The sequence below is a fragment of the Cololabis saira genome, chromosome 7, assembly GCF_033807715.1.
Source record: "Cololabis saira isolate AMF1-May2022 chromosome 7, fColSai1.1, whole genome shotgun sequence".
In the NCBI taxonomy this organism is placed as follows: Eukaryota; Metazoa; Chordata; class Actinopteri; order Beloniformes; family Belonidae; genus Cololabis; species Cololabis saira.
In genome coordinates, this window is record NC_084593.1 from 35,538,066 (window position 1) to 35,558,400 (window position 20,335).

The 20,335-nt window shown below is 42.7% G+C and overlaps 2 protein-coding genes across 2 annotated transcripts; both read left to right on the forward strand.

The window, feature by feature from the left end:
- The first annotated feature begins 21 nt into the window (after positions 1-21).
- Positions 22-15,112, forward strand: sh3bgrl (SH3 domain binding glutamate-rich protein like). Its single transcript, XM_061725751.1, has 4 exons — positions 22-288; positions 8,024-8,209; positions 11,948-12,028; positions 14,281-15,112. The coding sequence occupies exons 1-4, from the start codon at positions 244-246 to the stop codon at positions 14,314-14,316; spliced, it is 348 nt and encodes a 115-aa protein (XP_061581735.1). The 5' UTR covers positions 22-243; the 3' UTR covers positions 14,317-15,112.
- A 2,011-nt stretch (positions 15,113-17,123) lies between these two features.
- On the forward strand, positions 17,124-18,949 carry si:dkey-237j10.2 (uncharacterized protein LOC568721 homolog). The gene is made up of 2 exons (XM_061726371.1): positions 17,124-17,406; positions 18,032-18,949. Exons 1-2 carry the CDS (start codon positions 17,247-17,249, stop codon positions 18,739-18,741), a joined length of 870 nt encoding a protein of 289 aa, XP_061582355.1. The 5' UTR covers positions 17,124-17,246; the 3' UTR covers positions 18,742-18,949.
- The last annotated feature ends 1,386 nt before the right edge of the window (positions 18,950-20,335 follow it).

Here is a 20,335-nt window from a genome sequence, read left to right on the forward strand (position 1 = left end):
AGGAGGAGGAGGAGGAATGCGAGGCTCAGTCCAGAGGCGAGATCAGGAGCATTGGTGGAGATAGTCTGCGCTGGCTTGCAACACACACACACACACACACGCGTTTCTCCAGCTTTTGCAGGGTCTCCTCGTCGCTCTCGTCTGCATCGTCCCGCTGCTGCTTCGCCCAGCAAAGGGTCTGCGAAGGGAAGCAGGGCGCGCCGAGCACGCTGTATACGGACCTGTGCCAGCATCAGGGATAACATGGTGATCAAAGTGTTCATTGCATCGTCCTCCGGATCCACCTCGGTAAGGAATGAGACAAAGGCGTGGATTGTCCAACCCGAGCTCTTTCAGCTCGGATTTATGTAGATGATCCAGGGTTTGATAGGAGGGGTAGCTGAACTTTTATTGAACTCGGCCAACTGATGCCCATCAAGCTGTCACCCTCAGTCTGGAGTGGTCTCTCTGACTCATCAGTAAACATGCAGTCCTGCTCTCTCTCTGTGACTTTGGAGAGTTTTTTCTAAATGCATTTTCTTCTGTTCTCCATTGGTTTTAACTTTGTTACCCAGAAAGTCAGAGAAAGGAAGCTTGTGGGGGGGCTGAATGGTAACGGGCTCACTTTTCTCGAAGCTGCGGTCTCGCACACAGCTTCCTGGAGTGATCGTTGTAAGCTTTTTTCAACTGCAAACAGAAATGGTATGCAGGAAAGAAAAAAAAAGGATCAATAATGTGTTTAAAATTGTGTGGGGTCAACCTGATGCCAAGGCAGGAAGTTTGGCATTTGATAAGAGGGCACCCTAGGATCTGATTTGCTCAAAAGTGCACTCTTAAATGTTCTCTTCGTTGTTATGCAGCCTGCGTGACCTTTAGCTTTAGACCTCCAAGTTTCTTCCAGAGTAGGGAGGAATGATGATGATGCAATTCTCTAGGGCCCCCTTTTTAAGCATGCAACTGCAGCCCCGGATCAGTGTTTAGGACTTCCTAAAGCTCTGCATCAATTTGACTACAGCAGAAACTCATGAAAATGTAAGTTTTGGGGTGATTTTGTTTTTTCAAGAAAATCATTTTTTCATGCATCTGTATTCTGACAAAAACAGCTCAGAAATCAAAGCTTTTAACTCTTGAATGCATTAATTTCCGCCCGCAAAAACAGTCTTGTAATTGAAAGTGTATTATCCTCTTGTGTGACTTAGAACTAGACCCCACTGAGCAGCTTGTTTGTGCAGCTCTTATGCTTTCCTCTTTGGGCAGCACAGAGAGACTTTTTTTCACTTTATTGTAAATTACGTCTGCAGACGCTGAGAAACAACCTTACAGGGTCAGAGTTTCTTGTATGGTCAGAGTGGACGGCATCTAGAGGCAGTGATGCCATCATCATGCTGGAGTCTGTCTGGGGAAATGCATTACCACTCATTGATCTGTAGTGCATGAGTGCATGAGCTGATGCACTCCCATGCCGTGCAAACTCACTTCCTTATACCCACGATATCATCACTGTGCACTGTTTAGTGAGACAAATTGAAGTGCCATATACTTTGTCTTTATGACACTTGCAATGTCTGTCTGTGTTCACTAGTTTTGGTTTTAAATATATATCTACAAGTTTTGCTATCTCGGAAGTGGTAAATTGTAGATGGAAAAAGCCCTGGTTTCACCAAACGTCTAGACTGATTGCATCAGTGTCTGCTTTCACGAACCACCAGTGATTTTGATCATCTCGGTCTAATTACAGACAATGTAGGAAGTGACGAGGGCGGGCAGACAAATAGCAGACTTTACAAATTAACATTCTTTTCAAGTGGTGCTCACAGATTTGATGTAGACTTTAATCAATTTACAGGGATCCGTATATTGAAATGTTAGTTCATAAAGAAAACTCACACACATGACCCACGTAACCTTCTCTGAAAAGATGTAGCTGAGGCACAAAGTTCATCGAAGGAGACTGGGAAGAGGTGGCGCATAGATTAAATGACCAAGATTAAGTTGGCTGGATTTTGGCAACAAAGATACTTGTGGAGGGTTGGGAGAAGATTTACGCTTTAAAGATCTATTGATTTCTCTAGGTTGCCTGAGTTTTGTGGTTTCACACACACACTTTGTATGCTCTTACCCACTTATTTCATTAGGATAGGAGCTTTGAAACGGCTTGCAGAAAGGAGCCATGGTGTTGTTTTCAGGATGAGGATCATATGGAGTTGTGCCAGTGCAGTATGGAGGGTGGTGTCTCTTGAAACTGGACGAGACCAGCCTTCATTGTTATTACACCCAACGTTTGACTCATTGGAGGAAACTGTGTTGCGGCTCATTGTGGACTCTCCAGAGATACATCTAGAGTTACTGCCAATGGCTTTTTAAAGGCAAGATCAGACAAATGTAACTGTACGCTCCAACACACCATGCAGCCAGTCCGAAAACATCTGCGTAGACTACAAAGTCCAACATTTGTGTGTGGAATATTACTATTTGTTGCCATTTGTGTTAAAAACTAAAATATTTACATGAATGCATGCATGCAAATCTCAAGTCGTGGCTGCAGACAGACCTTGTCTATGTTTTTGAGAGTGAACAGAAAGGGAATTAATGTCAGTTGAAGAAGGCGAAACACTTGCAAGCCAATTTGTTGTTCAACTTCCTCATTTCCACAATAAACGCCCTGATTGTGCATCTGTAGTGGTTATGATATGCCCATGACATGTTTATGACCATCAGTCACTGGACTTCCTTCTGCTTTGGATTCAACAAAGCAAACAAGTTAGTTCGAGTTATTTTCACTTTTCTTTCCTTTTGCTGTTTTAGCTCCAGGAATGGCACAAAGTCCGAGCAGAGAGTCTTTTTGTAACGAGGGCTGAGCTGCGGACTGGGTGGAGGCTGCCGCTGGTGGTAACATTCCAGTAAGCGACTGTTTTCAGCAGAACATCAGGCCTGATCTAATCAAGGCGAACCTTTATCCCTCACAAACACACAGGGCTGGTGTTGATTCACGTTTCCTTAAGCCCAGATGGCGGATACAAATGTTGGGCCTCAGACACAGAAGAAAGGTTATTAGGTCTTATCTGTGGAGAACATTGTTTTACAAATGTACTTTAAATGTGTTTTACTCTCAGCTTGATTGAAATAAACATGAATTGACCCTAACGGGTCAACTGAGGCGACTCAATCAGTCTCCACCTTATTGATCTAAGCCTGCATTGTGCATACATACAGTAGTCCAGTCAGTCGATGCCTGAAATGGACTGACATTGCCGAGCAGCTATTAGCGCTGTGACCTCTTTTTATAGAATTGATCAGCTCTGAATCGGATATCATCGGCCGGCCACAGCTCTCACAAGACGTTGAGAAATGTAAACCACATTGCATGACAATGCAAATTCCTCCTCCCACAGCTGTGGCTGACTAAGCGTCTAGTTTGTCAGAAATTTTCATTCATCTGTGCTCATTTGCAACATGAGAGGCTGCAGTGAAACTAAAAGCATAACACTGAAGAGGATGGAATCCCAGCAATCCTGGGAATCACACTTGGATCTCCAGATAAAGATCCAGTCACTTACTTACTCCACCCTGCTGGCTGTCACTGCGACCAGCCTTGGTCGCTGGAGAAGCCTAAGGCGTGTCCAGATGCATGTTATTGGGGCCTTTAGTTGAGAAATGTTGAAATTACGAAGTGTCTGTGGGTTTTAATTGTGAAATAGCAACATTTCAGTAGCGGTAGTTAAAGTTAATTGTATTAAGACAGCAGGCTCCAACACCCTGCTGCAATAGCAGACGCTCGGCCACCTGTTGCAGCTGTCCGCTGCCATTTGGACACGAAAAAGAATTACAGGTTCTGCTTATTTGTGTTTGGATATTTGTTGCTCATTGTTTTATCCCTGTTTTCTTTTGCGTTACTTTTTACTTTTCATCTAAAATGACAGGAGGTAAATTCCCCCAACTGGAAAAGTACTAGAGTGATTGATACTTTATAGCCGGCAAGAACTGAGGGGTTTTTCATTATTTAAACAACCATGTCTTAAAATGGCGGATGTAGCTTTATATCAGAAGGTTCAAATGATTGGTCTGCACCAAGAATAATAATAGGATCAATAATGTAATATATAATAATAATAATAAACTATCTAAGGAGGTTGTAGAGCTGTAATCTGAGATCACTTACATTTTTGGAATCTGATCAAAAAAGAAAAAAAAACAGTAAAACTCAAGGCCATGTTTAATAGTCAAATAGCATTTCCTTGAGAAAAATACTTTTTAGTTCTTTAGACTCACCAGAAAGCAAATTGTTTTCTAGGGAGCATAAGCTGCACTTTGGAGTGCTAAAGAAAGGCCATGTGGTCTGATGGGACCACATTGAGCCTGTCCCAAAGTAATGCACCACCGTGGTGTCTACCAAGCACCAACCACTCGACCTCCGGGTTGAAGCTCATGTAGAGCTAAGATTTGTTGCACTTCCTCATCTGGCCACTGGAGGCATCTCCATCACCTCCCATGTTGCCCAACTGTAGTGCAGAAAATAAACATATTTACAGCTTTTGTACCAACCCAGGAGAACTTAAAGCATTACATTTATTTCCAATAACTCACAGTCGACTCAGCCAATGGCTTGACATTATCACTTCCTCATCCTTAATTGTCCGGCTGCCAAAGCAGTCATCAGTTTGAACGCTAAACGCGGCAGTAATCTTTGATCTCTCCATCAAATCAACACAACACGTGACATGTGTGAATATATTCCACTGTAAGTGTCAGCTGGCAGCTCTGGAAATATTACGGCGGGGATCGGCTGGTAGCCAAGGCTAACTTTGCTTGACATACTGTATGGTGGGGATGTTCCCGTCAGCTTCAAACGCAACACGGCTGCGCTCAGTACGAACAAACAGGCTTTAGCACTGCTCCGGAGAAACCAGTGGGTCACATGACTAATGCTTCGTCCATTGTTTTTTACGGTCTAGGGTGTCCACCCTTCAAACCTGCGGGGGCAGACCGTGGCTTGCTTCAGCTAGTTAAGGCTAAAGGGGACCTATTATGAAAAACAGGTTTTTTCTTGCTTTAACATATATAAAGTGGTCTCCCCTCAGCCTGCCAACTCAGAGAAGGAGGAAAGCAACCAAATTCTGCAGTGTCTGTACAGCCGCCCGGATGAGCCATCCAGTGTGATGTGGATCTACGAGCCGTTCAGATTCTGCTCCCGTCATTACGTAACGACAGGAGCGATTTACATAGGTTGGCCTCCGATGTGTGAAACTACGCCCAAAACTAACTCCGCCGGCCGGAGCTTCCGCCATTTTTTCGTAGCGATGTATCGCGTCATTCAGGCAGCCAATCAGTGCCTCATTATCATAGCCCCGCCCACTCAGAATCCTGCATAGAGAATGAGGTTAGAGAATGGGATGATAAAGGCATTCCTCAGAGGCTGAATTTCTAATTTATTTAGCAAAAACAATCAAAAGCTTGTTTTTAAGACATTCAAGGCCTGTTTAGAATAGGTATTAGATACCATAATAGGTCCCCTCTAAGGCTAAGTTCAGCAACATCATGCTCGCCCCAGAAAAAAGTCAGCTGACTACCTGAAATGACTGAATGACAAAGCTCCTCCATGAGTAGATTTTATGCTTCCTCCCTGATGCCACAAATATATTCATAGATGGTGACACCGGTATCTTAAACCCACTGAGAATGTGCTGGAGAGATTTTTACAGAGCCAGAGTCTCTGATGCAAGTCTGGACGGAGGGAAATACTGTGACATTGAACAACTTTATTTTATTTTTTTGCCTCTGGCCTGCTGATTAAGTGCCTGCAGCTATCAGCGCTGTGAGGGACACTGTGTATTGTCCCTCCAGCAACATCCGTGAGCTGTTGAAAAGGAACTACAGCCAATGATGCGGCTCCCATGAAAGAAAGTGTCAAAGGAAAGTTGTGAGAAGGGTTTGTCACGGTGCCAACATGTTAAGCTGTTTCAGTGTTTATCATGCTCTTCATAACTGTCGAGCCCTTTAGCATGCTAACATTTGTTAACTTGCCATATACAAGATGTGCAACCGATATGAGTTAAGGAATTTCACCAATGATCATGTCAGGGTGTTGGAAAAGCCATGAGTGAACATCTGTTGAAATGTCATCGGACCTGGAGTAACAGATGTTGAAATGTTTCATAACGTAACTGAAACTTTCACCTTCTCACAACACTAAAGGAAACCATGACGAAGCACAAAGGTGACAGTATCATCTGATATGACAAGTCTTTAACACCAGTTAATAAACTTCATATCAATTCTTTTACAACATCTGATGGAAATCAACCCTAGAGATAAACCGAGGGCACACGGTCTAACCCACTCACCAGCCTGTGGTACTGGCTGACGACCAAAGTCACTTATCAGGACCAAAGAACATCCCTACAAAGTCTAAAGCCATTAAATAGATATATGGATGATGCTCAGACTGGTCAGGGTGAACCAAGGTGGTGCAGAGATAGACGCCTCACCTTTGTCTCCACACAGCAAGCCTGTCCAGGTGGTACCTGGTCTCGGTCAGGATAAAAGAAACGAATCAGGGACACATTTCCATGTCCGGCATTTGCATGACATTCGTTTAAGCTTACATTTGCATACAAGTGCATGCTCTATTCTGTAGCTAAGAACAACACAGACTGCGAGACAAAGCGTGAGTCATGGATATCATGCTGGAAACCTGCAGGTCCTGCCCGTTGTCTGGGTCCAGACCTCATACCGGCTCACTCCAGAACGACAGTGGACTCATTTTGTGGCATTCCAGAGAAATAGATAAGGAGTTGATTGTTCTTGGCAGAAGGAGAAGAGCACTTGTTTATGACCGCATTCAAAGCCAGGGACAGTGTTGTCCTCCATGTTAAAATCACCAGGGGCTCAATTCAAGGCCGAAGACACGAGAGAATATCTAAAATGGGCAAAGCTGGGAGTTCCCACTGTGCAATTAGAGCCGGGGGCAGATGGCAGGGGGCCAGTGGGTCTTATGAATTAATTTTGCTTGCCAGCGGTACAATGCGAGCTTGCTGGGGCTGTGGCCAGTGTGGCAAAGTGAAAGAGAAAATAGTCCCATCATCATCAGAGCAGTTTAGTATCAAGTGGGTCGATTTCGTAAGATGCAAATGGGAACTGAGTGGAGGACGGGACGTTGAAAGCTGTGCAGATTCTTCCAGAGAAACATTTACCTGTGCTCAGAGAAGCAGTGTTTAAGTGTCTGGGGTGTTGCGGTCGGTTGCTTCAACCCCCGCTGAGCAGGTGGAGAGAGTGAGAGAGAGTGGGGGCAGGTTTTAGGACTTTGCCCTCTCTAGTGCAACTGCCATTAACTGATTCAAATTGTGCCACGGCTCTAATCTGCCAGCTCTGTGAGCCTCCTCATTTCCATGCCCCAGTGTTGTTTCAACAGATGGCTTTTAAATAATCCACCTGTCTCATCTGCATGCCGTGAAGCTGGGAGGAGCCCCTGGAGCTGGCAGCAAGGTGACACATAGATGCGTGTGGTGCTTTTGCAGCTAATGTGGTGTAGTTTGGTTTGAGGTGTGTGAAGCTGTGTGTGTGGTTGCAGTCGAGGCTGGGTTTGTGTGTGCGTCTTCGTGTAGCAGACCTTATTTGGCTCGTGTTTGACCAGTTACCTCCTCTGGAGTCCCAGAGGAGCTGTTGGTTTCCGTCTGGCCTTCTAGGGCCATCCTCCTTCTTGCACACGCCCCCTGGGAGCTCATTGGACCAGAGTTACACACACACACATACACACACATGGACACACACACACACACAGACACACACATACATACATATACACATACAAACCCACCAGATTGATTGCAGAGTTATTTGCACTCTTGTATCCACTCTGCAACATCTTCATTATCCCACGGTTCTGTCTATCTGGAGGTTCTGTAGACATTTCCTCATTTCTGAAGCAGACTGATGATAGTACGGCGAACAGAAGCCTTTCTGCTGAATCATAATTCTGAAGTTAACACTTGGCCGCGACTGACAACTTCCCCTTCTGTTTTTTTCTCTCTATTTCCTCCACATGCAGATTAAAAAGCAGCAGCAGGATGTGATGGGCTTCCTGGCAGCCAATAAGATTGAGTTTGAGGAGTGTGACATCGCGGCCAACGAGGCGAACAGGAAGTGGATGAGGGAGAATGTGCCCGAGGAGTCCAGGCCCGCCACCGGGAACCCTCTGCCGCCCCAGATATTTAATGAGACCAAATATTGTGGGGTGAGACAATCAGTCACTGAATTACTGGCTCAAGGTCGTTCACAGGGTTACTCTGATAGCTGTAACGATCCCATGACTCCTGCGTACATGCATGTCTTCACTGCACACAAATCACAGATAGGGGGTTTTAAATACGGATGTTTTAAGCTGGCTTTGTCAGTATTTTTTATTTGTAACCTCTGAAAAGGGTTTATCAACAAGATCATGCGCCAGACCACCTCTGATACACAGAATAATTACATTTATTTTGTTGTGGCTCTTTGTTTTGGTTTCTGGGTTGTTTCTCAAATGTATCCTGACAACTCAGCTTTCAGCAGCAGCAGACGGAGCAAATCATGAATCCTGTGGGCATTACACAACTCACAGCTACACAGCAGACAGACAACGTTAAGAAACTCGCTGGTTGAAAAGTGGAAATGTTCGTCAGTACTGGTCTTAAATAGAGGAGGCCAGACAGCAATGAGAATTGATGCTCATGATCTTCTGTGATTGGAGGATGGGTAAGTTGTTAACATGCTGGCTCATATCCTGTTCAAACCAGTCCTGCCGACGTGTGAGTTCAGGTTAGACTGAGAGTTGAGGATCCAGGTGCTGGTCCTTAAACTGTCCTAAAAACCTGCTCACACTTGACCGAGAGAGCTCACAGTCCATCGTTTGAGAGGCTGCGTTTTATACCAGTATGGATGAAGATAAGACACTTTTCAAGCAGTGTTTTCCAGCTAACCTTACCTAGAGTCTACTATAGATTAACTAGTCTAGACTAGTTTATTCTGCTAAGAAAACCAAGAATGCAGCAACAACACGAAAGATCGGGGTACATGTGACCAGGAAAAGGGAAGGAGATTTCGTCTTTTTCATGCTGTTTTTGAGCAACATAGAGCCTCAATTGTTTGTTTGTTCCAGACGAGTGGACTGCTGACAGCTCTGGACTAATCACCTCCAAAACACATCACAGTACGGTTCGGATGATTAAACCTGAGAGCCAGAGACAGGTGCTATTCTTAAATCTCACTAGGTCATCTTAAACGCAAGGAAGAAAAGCATCCATCCATCCATTATCTATACCCGCTTTATCCTTTGCAGGGTCACGGGGGTCTGCTGGAGTCTATCCCAGCCAATTTCAGGCGAGAGGCAGGGGTTCATCCTGGACAGGTCACCAGTCCATCACAGGGCCACATATACAGACAGACAACCAGACACACTCACCCTAACACCTACTGGCAATTTAGAATCATCAGTTAACCTACTACGCATGTTTTTGGACTGTGGGAGGAAGCCGGAGTAACCGGAGAGAACCCACGCAAGCACGGGGAGAACATGCAAACTCCACACAGAAAGACCCTGCCGGGCCAGGGAGTCAAACCGGGAACCTTCTTGCTGTGAGGCAACAGTGCTAACCACTAAGCCACCATGCTGCCCGGAAGAAAAGCAAACTTATGGAAATAAAAGAGAATTTGATGAGTATATGGATGTCACTATCGCTCCACCCTAGGGATGGGAATGTAGAACCGGTTCTTCTTCAGAACCGGTTCCCAGTGTTTCAGTTCTTTGGAACAAACAATTCTCTTTTCGTTTCCAGTGGGCACAAATTATGTCATCAAACACGTTGCTACGCAACGTTTGTAAGCCGGCAGTCAATAGTAAACATGGCCCCCGATACAAATGCTTAAAAGTCTTGTTACATTTCAGTAAAAAAGACAACGACAGGGCAACTTGCAATACCAAGTGAAAATTTCGTCAAACGGAGGAAATACTACCAACATGCTAAAACATTTGCGCACACGGTATGCGCTAATAATCAATGAATGTCCCGTTGTCTATCCGCTCCGGACCAACGTCAGTAATTCTTAACCCAGCAGCAGCAACGTTAGCATGTCCTTGGCTACCAATACTGCAGGTAACTAATTAACTAACGAACACTGCCTATCATATTAGCACCATTTACCTCATTGTTGTCTTTTTTACTAAATGACAATCGAAAATGGAATTGGAATCATAAAAATCTCTATTCCCATCCCTACTTCACCTAATCAGCCTGAAAACAGTCTTCCTGTCATTGCTCACGGCAACATTGTCATTATGAACCTGTTTTGCGCTGCATGAGAAGATGATGACAGGTTATTGATACAGTGTGAGAGAGTAAAGGGTTAAGCAGTACCTCAAGGAGCTGTTTTGAGATGTAAGTCTCAATAGATGTAAAGATTGGAAATATCTTAATGTTTCACAGTTAAAGTTGAAACTGGTGGCAGAAGCTTAGCTTAGTTCAACGCTGACTAGAAATGACATTATTTACTGTCTTATCTTTAAGCGTCCAGTTTTTATTGTTACCTGTAGTTAAAAACAGCTTCATGTTTAAAGGGACGGGGCTTCCTCATACATTATTGATGATCCTATGTAATTTTATAACATTAAACATTCAAATCAAATGTGGCCAAACGTCAAATAATTCAACTTTTGAAACTCTTAATATGGTCAGCTTTCAAATGATGGTCTTTTTCTTGATATATGTCTGGATTTTCTCTGTAAACTATAAACTCAAGTAGCACTATAACTGGCTGCTGGCACCTGGACAGGAGGATTATTAATGTCTATTATGTGAGAAAATGTCCTCTCATCAGAAATACAAGCAGTTCTTGTGCTTTGATCACCGAGCGCTGGAGACTGCAAGCCTGAGAGAGGTACGCGTCCCAGCCGAACTCTCAGCCACATAGTTTCTGGACTAGTGAACAAGGCCTCCGCTGCTTTCAAACCTAACGGTGAGGAAATGATTGCTCCGGGCATTAGTCGAACTGTCGGATGATGAAAGGGAAACTGAGTGATGAGGGAAAATTGGAGATATTGAGTGAAAACACATAGAAAATACAAACTCCACTAATACAAAGCTCTATCAAAGGGAACATTTCAACAAAATTTGTAGTTATTTGAATGTATTGTTTTTGTTTTTGCTTGCTGAGTCAATTTAGAAAATCTAAACTAATTCAGAGTTAGTAGCACTTTCACAAAATGTTGGGCACTCTCAGTCTATACCTTCTTTAATCCTATTTTGGGTCATGGTCGGGGTTATGCCACCTCCACCCTGGGCAGTTTGCGGCTCCATCACTGACATGTTGCAGTTTTGTGAGAGGATTCTGGTGAAAAGCAGATTTTAACAGCTCAACAGTCCAGTAACTGTTCTTCATGATGTGCCCTGCCTTTCCCACAGGGCACGGATCTGCACTGCATGAGTGTTTAATGATTTCTTTCACACTCGTGTCTTCACCCAGGGTGTGGCCCAGCTCAGACTTAATCTACAAAACTAAAAGAAAATACCAGTCATTAAATCAGCCGCGCTAATTGACTCCTTTTACAAGTGCGGAGGGTGTTTAGGATGCATGCAGTGTATGTGGGATCGTGCTGTGGATCTAACGGACGGCTGGATGGGATGTTCACATGCAGGATGACACTGACTGATACCCAGGACTGCTGCAACTGTAGGGCTTGAAATGTCTGTGTGGGAAGAAAACAAAAAGGAAATACTATGAGTAGGACTGATGGGTAAAGCATGTGATATTGTTTAGTTTTGGTTGTATCCTCTGAAACTGTCCTCGTCTCCCTCTGACCACGGAGACGTTCCCTCACACAGCTCCAGCTGTTCACGTCGCTGCTTCAGGGCACTGATTCACATGATCCTTCCTAGGGATGTTGTTGAGATGCGAGTGCAGGGAACTGATTATCTGATATCGATCCTCCTTCCTCTAGAACTACGAGGCCTTCTTCGACGCCCGAGAGGACAACGCAGTGTATGCGTTTCTTGGACTGACTGCTCCTCCAGGTTCGAAGGTAAGAGCCTGAAGGTGGTAAAACACCCGTCCTGCCTCGGAACTAGACTTTCCCCCCCAACTCATACGAAACAAACTTATACGGTTGTTCTTATGTGGTAATTAGGGGTGGGTATTGGGAAGGACCTCACGATACGATACGCATCACGATACTTGAGCCACGATACGATACACATTGCGATATCCCGATTATGCGATATCCCGATTATTATATTCTACATAGTTCACCGAAAAATTTAAAAATGCATTACACATCTTAAAATCCAAGTTGTATATATGTACATCAGATGATAGTGATGGATCTTAAAATCCGAGTTGTACGTTCATCAGATTATAGTGACAATTCATGGGACAAACTGAGTCAAAACAATGTTTTATTATAACTATACAAGCTAAAGTTACAACATATTTGTATATGTTTTTCATATTATTTACATCATATGAAATTAACATTAAATTTACTATGAGGTTGCTTTAATTATGTGGCAAATGATAATAAACACAAGAAAGATGGGTACTAAAACCAAGGACATGCACAGTGATCAGTCAGTATAGATATAAATCCATAAATAAATAAACCTCTGTCCATTATTTTTCATTTTTTAAGGACAGGCAATTGTGTTATATAAAAAATAAATTATAAAATGAAATAAAACGTGAAATAAAACCGGAGCTCAGTGCAGGGCCCTCCCAGGGTTGGTAGAGAGTGGCAATGCCCAGGACTGTCACTTAGGTAGGAGCACTGGGTGATATAATGGGAAAAAAATCGGGGATAAAAAAAAAAAAAAAAATCGATATTCAAATTTTGAATATCGATATTGAATCGGCTGGAAAAGTATTGCGATATATTGCCATATCGATATTTTTGCCCACCCCTAGTGGTAATGAGTAGACTGATCCCCAGGATTGGTGCAATTAGGGATATTTAAAGGGGACCTATTAAGAAAAACACGTTTTTTCACTCAGAGAAGGAGGAAAGCAACCAAATTCTGCAGTGTCTGTACAGCCGCCCAGATGAGCCGTCCAGTGTGATGTGGATCTACGAGCCGTTCAGATTCTGCTCCCGTCGTTACGTAACGACGGGCCCGCGATTTACATAGGTTGGCCTCCGATGCGTGAAACCACGCCCACAACTAACTCCGCCGGCCGGAGCTTTCGCCATTTTTTCGTAGCGGTGTATCGTGTCTTTCAGGCAGCCAATCAGCACAGTGCCTCAGTTTCAGTTTCAGTTTATTTAAAAAAGGACAGTACACATTAATCAACATTACTGTAAATCCGCCAGTTTTAGCCAACTGGCTAATTCACAACTGTAGTCATTTTGGCAAGATGTTATAAAACATTACACCTAAAACAGAAGCATTAAAAGTAAAACACAATATTTACAACACAATCCAAAATAATAGTATAAACAATAATACAATACACAATTAACTGATTACATGTGGTCACATGTTTGATTTGTTAATAGCCAGGTCTTGAGTTTTTTTTGTCTGTTTTTGTTTTTTGAATCCTGCATAGATAATGAGGTTAGAGAATGGGATGATAAAGACATGGCTCAGAGGCTGAATTTCTAATTTATTTAGCAAAAACAATCAAAAGCTTGTTTTTAAGACATTCAAGGCCTGTTTAAAATAGGTATTAGATGCCATAATAGGTCACCTTTAAAATGTTTATGTACGGGGGAGAAAACAAAACAATATGAGAAGGACCGAGGGTGTGAGGCTGGTTAGTTTTGGTTGTATTCTCTGAAACTGTCCTCTTCTCCCTCTGACTACAGAGACGACCCCTCTCTCTCTCGCTCTCTCTCTGTTTCTCTCTCTCTCTCGCTCTCTCTCTCTCTCTCACTCTCCCTCTCTATCTCTCACTCTGTCATTCTCTCTCTTGCTCTCTCTCTGTTTCTCTCTCTCTCTCGATATCTTTCTGTTTCTCTCTCTCTACAAATAGGCATAGATATATGTCTGTCTATGTATTTGTTTCCCCGGTGGGATTTCCGTACAGAAAACCAACACATTGCATAATACATCTGTTCATGATATCCTCCCTCCACAAGCCTTTTTTTCCTCTCTCTCATCGCTGCATACTGGCACCTCCTCTCTGTCACAACCAGAACTGCAGAGGTGTGCCGGTTACCATAGAAACAGTGTTTCTTTTTTTCTCCCCCCCCAATAAACTGTGGAAGGTGGTATAAAAACCAATATCCTCCATTTTCTTCTAACACACTCTCCCCCTTCTTCTCCCGTTCCCCGCCATCAGGAGGCCGAGGCTCTAGCGAAGAAAGCCCAGCAGTAGCATCCTTTACACTGTTTCTACCTGAGACCTCTGGCCTTCCCAGAACCCACACCTGGACCCCGATCCACCCAGAACAGACCCGGGAAAAAAAAGGAGCAATTCTTCACTCAGCTTAAAAAAATATGTGGGCCATTTTTTTCACTTCCTTTGTTCAATATGTTGTGTTTTTTTAGTGATTATCCTTCAGCTGTGCCTTCCCAGCTACAGTCATAGGAGGTACTACAGAAGAGCGCCGTGGTTGGAGAAAAACAGCTTCCACCTCCCGTTAACCTCCGCCTGCGATACCTTTTGGCCTAATGACATGTTTCCGTTAGCATGTACGTGTAGCTTCTCTTTAGCGAGCGCAACATCCGGCACGACCAAATGTCCAAAGTATTGTAAACTCATTGTTAACAGTAATGTAACAAAACACGACCACCGTCACTGTAATGTGACAGGTTCAGTCAGTAGACGTCTTAAATTCTGGAAGCGTCGTGCTCATGTCGGATCGCATCGGAAATGCAGCACTTTTTGGAAGAAATGTTCTATTACAATCCTGTTCTCTGTGTTTTATTTACTTGATAATGTCTTAATGCTATTTTGCTAGCAAACTGTTTTCTAAGAGATGATAAATGTTTGAAAATGATGCCAAAATGGCTAGATAAGGGAAGTTCTCTCTCTTTTTTATTTGCTGTTTTTTGTTTTTTTTTAAGGAAGTGCGACAGTCATTCCTTTCTGTTGTAAGAACCCTGTTTCACACCGTGTTGTATTTCTTGCGACGAGTCCTCCCTGAAATAAAAAGGAAATAAGACAACAAGCACGACCCTCATTGCAGTCAGCCTAATAGGAAATACATTCTGCCTCTTCGTGACATACTTTTATTTTTTATGTACAATAAATGATTTGAAGTTGACATAAAGTGACTGTTCTTTGAACGGGCAAAACCTTTGACACACGAACGCAAACAAATCTGTTTGACATTCACTACCGTTACATGGACGGGTGAAACAACATTTCTGTTTTGAAACTGAAACGTACATGAACAGATGCTCATTAATTATCCCTGACATGTCTGAAACTGGAAGAGTTGACTCGGAAGTGGCACCGTTTTGTCGTGCGAGGTTAAATACAAATGGAGCCAGGCAGTCCAAGAAGCATTGCCCAGACCTGCACGCAGGAGAGGGATGCATCAGGTTTGGAGAATAAAGTCACTTACATTTCCTGTAAACACAGAATCCTCGAGACAGAGAAATGGACGAAGCATGAAAACAGCAGGGCTCCTGAAGATGAAGCACAGTGGTGGAAGCTTCATGCTAAGTGGGTGCAGGATATCCAGCCAGAGAACCCAACCCAACCCCGAACTCACATGGAAGTGTGTTTTTTTTATTTATTTTATTTTTTTATTTAACTGGGATCAGAGTACTTTCAGTTTTGGGAATCGGGAAGAGTTTATCTCCTGCTCAGCAAAGAGGATCTGCTTTGAGAAGAGCACGTTATTGCCGTCTAAAGCACTTAAAACTTCAATTTCATAGCTGGATTTTTGCCACGTAGCACCAAATAAGTGCTTGACCTCCACGTAGCATCATCCCACCGTCTGCTGTTCTCTCTGAAAATACATCTATACATGATATATGATTGATTACCCACAATGCCTTCTTCATACCCATAACCACTTAATAACTGATGTGAAAGTAATGTGAAAGTGACACAATGTACAATTCTAAGTACAGCTTTTGCCCGGACCACAAAGGCATTTTTGTGATTTAAGCTGTTTTAGATGTTGAAATGTTCTGTCGACAGGACATGTGACCAACATCTGCAGCAGATAAGACACCAGCTACTAAGAACTTTACACAACCCCTCTAAAAATGAGGAGGAGGATGAGTCAAGCACACACAACAGAAAAAGATGATGCAAAAGTGTCAGCTAATTTAATTTTAGTCATTACAAGGATGTTGAAATCCCTGAGAGATAAGTTAAAAAAGCTCATGCAGTAAGACAGTGGTATTGGGGGGTGCAGCATGATGTTTTGCCCTGAGACACAGCTGTGGGACCTTATCAAGAAGTGCAACACCTGTCTATGTGGATTTCAGATAATCTGGGTAAACAAAGGACTGCAGACGGAGGTTAAAGAGTAAAGGAGGACAGTGCTGTGCTGCCCTGACTGTAATCACAGTTCCCTTTAAGTTTCCTTTTTAAAATAACATGACTGAACAGCTCACTGTAGGACTTTAATTCCCTTGGAGATTTCAAAAACTTTTTTGATCACCTCATGACTCAAAAATTTGAATGATCTTGTAATTGTGTAAAGAACAAAACTATTCCATTGACGATATTGACAATCTGAGTGCTATTGTTAAATCTGCATGAAGAATGATTCTTGACCAGGATGTAGAGGATTATTCACTGAAAGCTCAAAAACAGAGACCCTCATTCTGACCACCATAAAACTCAGTAGAAGCCGTGCTTCCAGTACACACCGAGTGCATGTGCTGTACACAGATTTATTTATTTATTTTAGATCTTATTGAGGTTTTGTATACATGTATGTTGCACATGACTACACTTAATAAATATGAAAATGCTGAGTTCCTCTCAGGAGGGGGTTTTCTAAACGGGTCAGATGATTTTATTCAAATAACTAAAAGAGCTAAAGTTGTAAAAGTGAACTATTACTATGTTTACTTTTCCAAGTTTGTTTAGAAATGTGCTTTCCTCCTTTATTTGTTGGAAAGTACAGTGATTTTTAGTCACTCATAGATGAAGGAAGTCAGTGGTGGTGGGTGGAGGGTGGAGGGGGAATTTGTCAGATGCAGAAGTGAAACAGGGCAGCGAGGCTGAACAAACGTTTGCAGGCTCACAGTGCCATCACTATCTCCGGCTGGCAGAAGAGTAAGGACCAAAAAGAGGACAGAAGCAGGCTAGCAGAGAAGAGCACGGTTCCTGGCATCATGTTGGCTGAAGGTTTTCTCAGATTACTGTGTTACAGAGAGAAGAGAAAGTTTTACACCGCTTCCAGTCAAAAGAAATGGCCGACGGATAGTCAATGTTCCCAGCAGTTCAACCCTGGCTCGAGCTCATCGGACCTGCAGGTCAAGTCATCTGAAGCAGGTAAATAACCTCATTACTGCACGCTAACTAATATTATAAATCACCATCTGAAGTGGTGACGCTTACAACTTTCAGCGCTTGCCACATGTTGGAACTTTATCTTTGAGTTCCCAAAGTTCATGCTGAGATGCTTCCTCTTTTATCAGAAAATGTATTAACATAAATATAGAATATAGAATACTTTATTGTCAGTGTACCTGGGTACAGTGAGATTGAAAGCAGCATCACCTCTCCAGTGCAAGACAAATAAGAACAATAGGGCAAACAATAAGAAATATAAGAAATATAAATAATATAAAAAATATAAAAAAGGTTAAGGTGCATTTGAATAGTGAATACCTGAGATTCTATTTACAGATGGTAGTATATACACATGTAGTGGAATATTGCACAGATAGTCCGGGATAAGTATTGCACGGTAAAAAATAGCAAAAAAAAATACATAGTTAACTTTTTCTGCACTTTCACCCAATACTTTGTTGCTAATGATGAATTAGAATATCATGTTTTGTGCATTTGATTTGACAAAAACGAGTGAAAGATTTGGTCTCAGGTAGGAATAATTTCTAAATGAGCAAAGCTTGCTTTTTAAAATTTGAATGACAAGTCTATTTTCTGTAATCAGTGCCAAACCAGGTAGTGCCAGACCCCAACCAACCCCAGGAACTACAGGTGACGCCTCAGGCTCCAGGCCTCCTCATCCCCAGGTGCTTACCCGTAACCATCATGCAACCGGTGTGTATTGAAGACTGCAGCCTCCTGCAACAGTACCCAGACCTGCAGGTGGCTGATCCGGGCCGCATCCCACACAACCCCCCGAGAGCCTCTGTGAGCCAGCACGACTTACACGGGCCACACACGCTCCCAGGGGAGTCCTTTCAACCACAAGTCCAGCAAGAGCCACAGAGAGAGCAGGTTCTTTCCGTTCCAGACCAGGGCTATCTGGTCATGGGGGCCAGCGTGAACATCAGCCTGGATCTGCCCGGATCGGGGCTGGAGCCCATGTCCAATTCTGTGCTGAATGGGCTACTGGAAAAGCAGCTGGAGGAGGTTTACATGCAGCACCTGACTGACAACTTAGCTCGATGCAACTCTCACCTGGGGAACAGCCTCCTGCACGGCCTGGTGCCGCCGCCGCAGCCCGGCCAGTCACAAGGACCCTACTCACTCGAGGTCAGTCAGGGAGAAGGTTCAAGACGAGACAGCAGCAGTGAAATTAGTTATATGCACACCCAGAACTTAATTCCCTGCTCGTCCACCTTCAGCTCCCCAGTGCTGAGGATTTCAGAGCCAGACAATCCTCATCTGCAAGGAAACATCCCGCCAAAGTATTAAATTTTCTCAACAAGAGTTTACGTCTATGTGCTTGACAGTGATGTAAAAACAAGTGTAATTTACTGTATCTGTGCTATTTTTATGCAGCGCCTTGTTTACTTGCTTAATGAATTGATGCCACAAACATAGCTGTTTCCATACGCCATCTGCTGTTCAGTTCTGGTACTACACCAGCATGAATTCAAACGTATTATACTTTTTTGTAGGTAGGTGTTTTAATTCACTTCCAGCTTCTTCTTTTTTTCCTCTCCTGTTGATAATCAATTTAAAGATGAGCACATGCTTGCCAATTCTTCCATGTCATTGTATTAAATGTGCACGCTGACTTCCTTCAGTCCTCCTGAAGTGTGGAACAAGAACGATTTCAAGCTGGATTGTCAGGATGTCAGTTATGTTATTTACTCTGACATCTGTTGTGTACAGCAGCCACATATTGATTGAAGCCTTCCAGCCACTGATGGCCATGACATAAAGAGCCATGCTTGTGATATTGCATTAAAGATGATGTCCTTGACACAGAGAAATAAGACTATTTTGTGTTTTGGTTTATTATTGTCTGAGGAGCTCATATCATCAACCAAACATTCATCCTCCAGTCCAGATACTTGCAAATCAAGGATGTTATACTAGTTTTTAGTTTTTCAATTGTTTTTATTTTCAGTTTGTTTGATCATTTTAGTTTAGATGTAGTTAGTTTAACAAGCACGTCTGCAGTTTTAGTTTAGTTTAACCCTAACCCTTAACCCCAATGCCACACAGTAACAAAAATCCTTTATTTTTTATTTCCAGTAATTAGAATCAGAAAAAAGAAGAGTAATTATAAAGATAAAGCTGCAAAAATAAAAATAAAAAACTGCAGTTCTATTAAGCAGGGTTGCATTGTTAATTTCAGTTTTTATTTGGTTTTATAAAAATCTTTCGTTTTTATTTCTAACAGGGTTATTTTTTCACTGTTAGTTTCCCTTTTTTTTTAATAACTATAATAACTGACACCAGCAACTGATTTATATCAAATCTCTACCGGTATATGTCTTTATGATAATATTTGACCTCAAGTACACGAACAAAAACTGCAGTGAATTTTAATTTTCCACCAACCATTTAAATTAATGTAATTATACTGCTCAAATTTCAAAACAAGGAGTCTCATTTGAACAGCCCTGTTCAACATTATGTTTTGATCTTTTTCCACAGCCCCAGTGTGTTTTCTTGGATTTAAACACCCTGATATTGAATATTGAACGCGTGAAATTAGTATGAACTCATTTTGAATGTGAGGGCAGCAACGCTTCATGAAGCAGCCGGGCTACAAGAGACGAGCAATAAAAGGCTGGACAAGGAAGTGGTGCTGAAAATGACACCTGAAAGAACATCTACTAATTAAGTTCATTGACAACAGTTCAGCGACAGAACTGAGTCTAACAAAGGTAATGCAGAGAGGCAAAGACTCTCTGAGGTGTGGACAGACAGAGGTTCCCCATCGGCAAAAAAACTGTCCACAAATTGTGAACTAATTTCAGAAAAATGGTCCTCAGAGTGTAACCATGACATACTTAAACATTCAAGATTTGTTTCAGAAACCACACACCTCTTA